Source organism: Ipomoea triloba, chromosome 4, assembly GCF_003576645.1.
Source record: "Ipomoea triloba cultivar NCNSP0323 chromosome 4, ASM357664v1".
NCBI lineage: Eukaryota > Viridiplantae > Streptophyta > Magnoliopsida > Solanales > Convolvulaceae > Ipomoea > Ipomoea triloba.
In genome coordinates, this window is record NC_044919.1 from 32,581,908 (window position 1) to 32,589,353 (window position 7,446).

A 7,446-nucleotide genomic window follows, 5' to 3' on the forward strand; every position below is an offset into this window, starting at 1 on the left:
GTTTCGTTACAAATCTGTCAAGGTAAAAAGTGGAAGATGGCCAAAGAAATCTGAGAAGCATTCTCGGAAGAAAGTCGAGGAAGAGGCCAAAAAGAAAAAGCATTAAAAGAGGAAGTCATTTTTTAGAAAAATCAAGCTATTTTCTCTTTGTTCGGAAATTATTTTCTGTTAACTTCAATTTTTCACCCTCTTTCAAAATTGAGAACCAAGAACCAGGTTTCCACACACATTTAAAATGTGGGAAGGAGTTGATAGTGATAGCAATGCACTAAATAAAAAAATTTCATAATTAGTACTAAATGTTATAGATGTACGTACAATAGTAGGCATCAGAAGCGAAAATAAATTTGTTGAGTGAGATTCTTTGGTTCTATATATGTACGTAAAATAGTAGGCATCAAAAGCGAAAATAAATAGTAGTGGAGATTCTTGGTTCTATATATTATTAGTTCATGAAACCCGATAACTGTACTAAAAGTAAAAATGGTTTCTCAAATATCAGCAGCACTCATCACTTTCGTTCTTCTATTTTTCCTGAGAAAAATATTTGTGATTAAGAAGAAAGGAAGATCTGCAGAAAGTACTAAGAAACTTCCTCCGGGTCCGAAGAAGATACCTATCATAGGCAACCTTCACCAGCTCGCCGGAAAATCGCTTCATCACTCTCTTCATCAACTCTCCCAACAATACGGAGAAATCATGTCGCTGCAACTCGGCTCCATTCCAACCCTAGTGGTTTCGTCGGCCGACGCTGCCAGAGAGATCTTCAGAGATCACGATCTCGTCTTCTCCGGCCGCCCGCCGCTGTACGCCGCCACAAAAATCAGCTTCAATTGCTCCTCCACGTCGTTCGCGCCGTACGGCGAGTACTGGCGGGAAGTTCGGAAAATTCTGGTCACGGAGTTGCTGAGCACGAAGAGAGTTCAGGATTTCGAGGCGGTTCGCGACGCCGAGGTTTGTCGTATGATTGATCGGATCACTGCATGTTCCGCGACATCAACTGTAGTCGACCTTAGCTCGCTCGCACTGTCGCTGTCGAACAACGTTGTTCGTTGCGTGGCTTTTGGGAACAAAGGCGACGGAGACGATGATGAGACGATGAAGTTTAATGAAATTCTTCACCAGGCGCAACATCTGATGGGGGAACCTAATTTAGCCGATGTGTTTCCGAGATTGGCTTGGATCAACAAGGTTAATGGATTAGATGCGAGGCTGGAGAAGACTTTCAAGGATATTGACAGCTTTTTCAATAAAGTTATGGAGGAACACCTTGCAGAGCATAGCCGGCATGAACATGATGAAGAAGACGAAGAAGACATTGTTCACACGCTTCTCCGAATCCAAAAGGATCCAAATCAAACTTCTATGCCCCTCACCAACCAACACATTAAAGGCGTTCTTGTGGTACGTCGTTTTTCCATGATTATTATTTCTCATTATCAATTAAGAAAGTTAAAACAAAACATATTATTTCTCATTATCAATTAAGAAAGTTAAAACAAAACATATCTTCTAATTTCATGCTATCAAAAACTAATTATATCCATAAATTTGCAAGTTATTACACATGAATAGATCGAGTTTATTAGTGCATAAACAAATGAGAACATGGTCTTCCCCTAAAAAATGAAGATTGAAGATATATATATATAGTACAGAGTATATAATTGAAGTGATACAAAATAAATATATATATCATTGAAGGAGAAGGATAAATGGACATCAATAAAGTAAAATTTCAGTCATATATCTTTATTTTATTGGAGAATGATGAAAAAAAGTAATAGAAAATGTGTGGTTCATATTTTATAATGAATAAAAACGATGGCATACAAATAGAGAGTGAAAAATAAGTACAATCTGAGAATATCTGCAGTATTTATTATTCATCCTAGGAGCTGGCGGTTTTGTTGCGCAATAATATTTACTCGTAATTTGTAGTGTTGAGTACGTACTGCAACAGGACGTATGTACATTTATTGGACTGTACCGTGTTTGTCCTAAGCTGAAAATAATGCACTTGCAACTTGCAAATGCGTCTTTGACTGGTATTTTCTTTTGACAATGGCATTTAACTGTTATAGACCTAGAGCAACTCTACCAACGATTTTTTCATTGGTTTCAGTAAATGGCCAACTTGACATGAGAGAAGGAGAGAGAGTGAATAGGTATTATCTGTAACACATGTTCATAGCACAATAAATGGCAAGGAATTTCTTTTTTATTTTTTAACATTGACTGCCGTGAGCGTTTTGCGCACATCAACCGTCCATGCGGGCGCGTGCACTGCATGCCGCCTAACACTATTCTTTTTTTTTTCTTAAATCATATTTGTCTTTTTTTTTTTTTTACTTTTTTTCATTCCCTCTCATTTTCTCTTTCTTAATCACACTTACAAAAACTCCTCAAAATTACAAAATAACTTTATTGATAAGGATGCTCTTACAGTCAGTAGTTATATCGTGGACCATGGTCCACAATGCATTGTAGACCATGGATCATGATTGATACTACAGTTATGTTGAATTGATAATGCAATTATGTTGAACGGATATTACAGTTGTGTTGAAAGGGAACTATAGTTGCGCGGAACAGAGACCGTGTTATCCGTCTGAAACTGCAGTTGTGTTGAACGGATGAACGGTCTCTGTTCCGTGCAATTGCAGTTTCCTTTCAACACAACTGCAATATCTTTTCAACACAACTGAACTATCCGTTCAACACAACTGTAGTATCAGCCATGATCATGGTCCACAATCCGCAATATAATTTGTGTCTTACAGTGGGGTGGGAGTATATTCTCGTTACAATTGAAATTATATTCTAATCTTATTTTGTAAGATAAAAAATTAAAAAATATATATAATTTATACTCATTAGGTATAAGCTAATTATAAATGTCACTTCCTAATTCTCTAATTCTGATTAATATAAATGTTGTTCATGAATTGTCAAAATATAGTAATATATGGTCACAGTTTGACAATTCAGAAATAACATTTATACCTCTTAAAATTTAAAAATAACATTTATAATTGACATATATTTGAGGAACATAAATTACAATTTTTTCATAAAAGATTATAATGTCACTTTTACAAGTTTGAAATTAAATTATTTTAAAATTTAAAAAATATTGGAGCTCTGGTTCTTATAGTAGTATATATTTACAAATTTCAAATTGAGATTTTTTTTTCTTGACCCAAAACCTGCTATTTCTCGATCATATTTCTAGCTACTTTATCTACTGTAGTAATATATTTCTCTATTAATTTAATTTAGTCTTTAGATATTTACTTACCTAAATTAATTTTGCAATATATATATTCAACTTGGTCGCAGGATGTTTTTATAGCGGGAAGTGATACATCGGCAGCAACAATAATATGGACAATGGCGGAGCTAATCAAGAACCCAAACGCCATGAGGAAAGCCCAATTGGAAGTGAGGCAACTGATGAATGGAAAAGAGAAAGTGAGCGAGAGTGATCTTCCCCAATTGAAGTACTTGAAAATGGTGATAAAAGAAGCCTTGAGATTCCACCCTCCGGCGCCGTTACTGGTCCCCCGGGAAACCACGGACAAGTGCACCGTCGGCGGCTACGATATTCCGGCGAAGACCCGTGTTTTCATCAACGCCGTGGCGATAGGGAGGGACCGGAGAGCGTGGGAAAAGCCTGGGGAGTTCTGGCCGGAGAGATTCTGGGAGAGCGAGGTTGATTATAGAGGGAATCACTATGAGCTGATACCGTTCGGAGCTGGGCGGCGGGGGTGTCCCGGGATGAACTTCGCGGCGCCGCTGGTGGAGCTAGCGGTGGCGAATCTTCTGTATAGGTTTGAGTGGAGGCTTCCGGCGGGGATGGGAGTTGAGGATGTTGATATGGATGAAGCGTTCGGCATCACCATACATAAGAAAGCTCCACTTTGTTTAGTGGCTTCCATTTTGCCTAATTAATCCGAGACTTAACTCAATGGTCAATGGTTCAAGAATTATTAGAAGTTTTGTTACAGACTTTTAAATGTTTTAAGGTTGTAGGAATAAATATTGTACAAATAAGATGGAACTTGGTTGGATCTAGTAATTATATCTTTTCTTTTTAATCCTTGGTCCAAATCTTTTGACTATTTATGCATATGGCCAGTGTTATCAATAATTTCCCTACTGTCATCTCCAAGGAGACGGCAATTGAAAAAAAAGTTTGGCATATTTTGGCTACAATAGGGCAATAAATCGACAAATTATTTTACTGTTGATGAACAATGCTGTACTAAATATGACACAACATTGTTCATTCACGATATTTATGGTGTAGAGTTTTTATTCCTATTTTGTCCTTGCTTCTTTTGTTAATTTCTTTTATAACCTTTATATTTTATATTATTAAACATAAATTATATGATTTGAAAGATTTTATCATGACGATTAAAACATGACTAATATTGATATATATTAATTAGAAATTAAATGACCTAAATCATAATTTTAACAAAATGAAATTGTACTAAAATATTATTATTTATATCACAAGTTATATTTTATATTAAACTAATTAATTCGAACTAATAAAATTTTAAATTTTGAAAAACAAAATTATTCTAATGTAGAGTAACATTTAGTGTAATGGGTTGAAAGATGAATAAAATTTAGTGTGAAAATATTTCTTGATATTTTGTATAAATTTTTTATATTTTGGATCGGAGATGGTCTGAAATAGGTGAGAAATGTAAAAATAAAAAGAAAATAAAAAAAAACAAATCAACTTTTTGGTCTCATTTTTTGCTGCTCAGAACTTTTTAAAGTGTTTGAAATTTTGAATATTTCTTTATTTATTGTCCCTTGTGCATCTCTTAAAAAATCAATATCATTTTGCTTCATTTTTTCTGGAGTCTATAGAAACAACTTGTGCTTAAAGTATTAGTTAAAGATGTCATTTTTTAACCCAAATTTCTATGTTTTCAATTAAACTTTTTTTTTTCCTTCTATCCAAATAATAATACATACATGCATGAATGAACTTTATGATAATATATATTTGGTTGGATTTAGTGTAACTCAAATTATTAATATTGCTAGCTAATAATTGATCAACAAAGTAAATTAAAAGCTAAGTAATATTGTTGGAAATATAAAAAGATTAGGTAGAAATATGAGGTATATTGATTGATAATATAATTTTTGTTTCAATACATTTCAATCTCCGTCGCACAATTTCAATACCCAATTAACCCAAACGTAACACATCAAGCAGCAGATAATTAAGAGCCACCAGACACCGTACCACACAATTCCAAGAATTATTGCACCTGTCTAGGCAGGCCTGCCTGCTGCACCTTATTATACGTATATTATTAAACACACGACAACGTAACATAGTTATTAGTTTGTTTGTTTGGTCAACAGTTGCAAGGGTCGCATTTGCAGTTTTCTCCGCACTTGCATGCATGTCCTCCCTCTGTTGCCTTCTCAGCTCCTCCCTCAAAGCTGCTGCAAAATTTTGTATAAACAATAATAATAAATCATTTCTTCATCAATAAACTTAATTAATTGCCTGTTTTCCTATTTTTCTTCCGAGATTTCACACTTCTTATGCCAAAACATAATAGCATGCAGTTAAAGGTAACGGTTAAAGAGAAATTGACTTCTTACTTCTTCACTGGTGCAACGCCCTGGATAAGGCTGCTCACAGTGGTGGGCTTCTCAACATCAGCGTACATCCCACATCTGTCATCATAAAAAAACATCCGGCCTTAAACTAACATAGTAACTTTTTTTTTTTTTAACGATCAGGAAAATCGCAACCACTACTGAAAGTGTGTATTGGGTAATCCAAGGAGGTAAAGAGTTACAAAAGAGATAAACTAGCCTAATTTGTTCATAACTGATTAGCTTAAGACCAATAGGATTGGTCACTCTTGTTAAAAGTCAAACTTTAACTGATTAATTCAATTAAGACTAACTAATAAATGACCTCTAGTTGGAAGTTAAATTTGTAAAAATAGGTGTGATGATTGAGAAACTTACCCGTTACAGCCGCTGCCGCACTTGCAGCCAGAGCCGCAGCCACAGTTTCCTCCACAGCAAGACATGTTTTGTATGAAAGTTAAAGCAAAAGATTGATTGGGGTTTGCAGTGGATGTTTGATTGAATGTATATTGGCTTGTGTTGATGAGTTCATTGATACAATATTGGCCCCTATTTATAGTGCAAGGATGAGAAAAAGAGCGATCATGCACCCTACACGTGTCATTATCTCCAGGAATCAGCATCTTTTTTTTTTAAATTATATTTATATTTTCCCATTATTATATCAATACAGAACGATAATAATAAAGAAGGAGGTGAATTGAAGCTAGCTTTAGTAGTAGTGTCGTTCTCAAATTCAAAGGCTCATCAAAAGATTCTATTTTTGCCTCATCAGCTTGAAGACTTTCTTAAAATAAATGAATAAATTAAAGTTCTCATGATCTACCAACAGATTGATGACAGAGAAAATTAAATATTATTTTTTGTTAATGCAATAATATATATAAAATTTAACTTGTTTCGAAATAAACTTAAAAGAATCTTGAACAATTAAAAATAATAATTTGTAAGAGAACTCGAAACTGCTACTTGAATGTGTCTTAGGTGAAACTGGCCTTGTGACCTAGTTAGTTAAGGATCACAAGGGGGTAAATAATCATAAGTTGTCAGATGTACCGTACTCAAATTAAGAATAATACCTATCCATAAGATCAGTATACTTGAGTTCCAATTTAAAAAGCAACTACTAGCTCCTTAGAATAATAGGGTTTGTTGTTGTAGTGAAAGTCAAAGAAATTGATTTCTTGTACAAGATAACTAAGAATGTTATTATAGATGGAACGTAATGTAACGTCACAAGAAACAGCTAGCAAAAAATAATGCTGGATAATATAGTTTACTAAGTCAAGTCAATCTACTCTTTTTTATTTTTAGTTTTATTTATATTATTATTACTGATAGTGCATGTCATTAGTTTTTGAGAATATGAATATAAATTATAAATACTCTAGGAGACGTATTTAAAAAGTACAAGTTTGTGAGAAATGAGCTAGCTATCTAGTATTGAAAGTTTAAGTAATTTTGGTGTCACACGTTTAATTTTATTTGTGTATAATTATAATGTAACTGGTAATTTAATTTGAGGAGCTAAGTACAAGTAAATTACAATTGAGGGATTCCTAACAAGTCATTGGAAACTCCTATTTATAATGGAGGTGCAATGACCATCATAATGGCGAGCTACTAATGAAATTAACGTGACATCTTTTGACTAGACAACGAGGTTGATCATGGTACATGGCGGACAATGATATGATAGTGAAATGTCAATATAAATGACCCTTATTAGTGGTAGCGCTCAAAGGTCAATTACTTAACTAGACAAAATTAGAAACACTATTATAAAACAATATAACTGTTTTT

General features: G+C 34.1%; 2 protein-coding genes across 3 annotated transcripts; one reads left to right on the top strand and one right to left on the bottom strand.

The window, feature by feature from the left end:
• The first annotated feature begins 368 nt into the window (after positions 1 to 368).
• LOC116014886 (cytochrome P450 71A9-like) lies at positions 369 to 4,196 on the top strand. The gene is made up of 2 exons (XM_031254846.1): positions 369 to 1,404; positions 3,343 to 4,196. Exons 1-2 carry the CDS (start codon positions 484 to 486, stop codon positions 3,952 to 3,954), a joined length of 1,533 nt encoding a protein of 510 aa, XP_031110706.1. The 5' UTR covers positions 369 to 483; the 3' UTR covers positions 3,955 to 4,196.
• A 938-nt stretch (positions 4,197 to 5,134) lies between these two features.
• Positions 5,135 to 6,167, bottom strand: LOC116015053 (metallothionein-like protein type 2). Of its 2 annotated transcripts, none has more exons than XM_031255050.1 (3): positions 6,022 to 6,167; positions 5,647 to 5,721; positions 5,135 to 5,481 (listed from the first exon to the last, which is right to left on the bottom strand). In XM_031255050.1, the coding sequence occupies exons 1-3, from the start codon at positions 6,084 to 6,086 to the stop codon at positions 5,394 to 5,396; spliced, it is 228 nt and encodes a 75-aa protein (XP_031110910.1). In that variant the 5' UTR covers positions 6,087 to 6,167; the 3' UTR covers positions 5,135 to 5,393. The 2 variants fall into 2 exon arrangements, with proteins under 2 accessions (XP_031110910.1, XP_031110909.1); XM_031255049.1 differs by having other exon boundaries at positions 5,135 to 5,484.
• Positions 6,168 to 7,446: the final 1,279 nt, after the last annotated feature.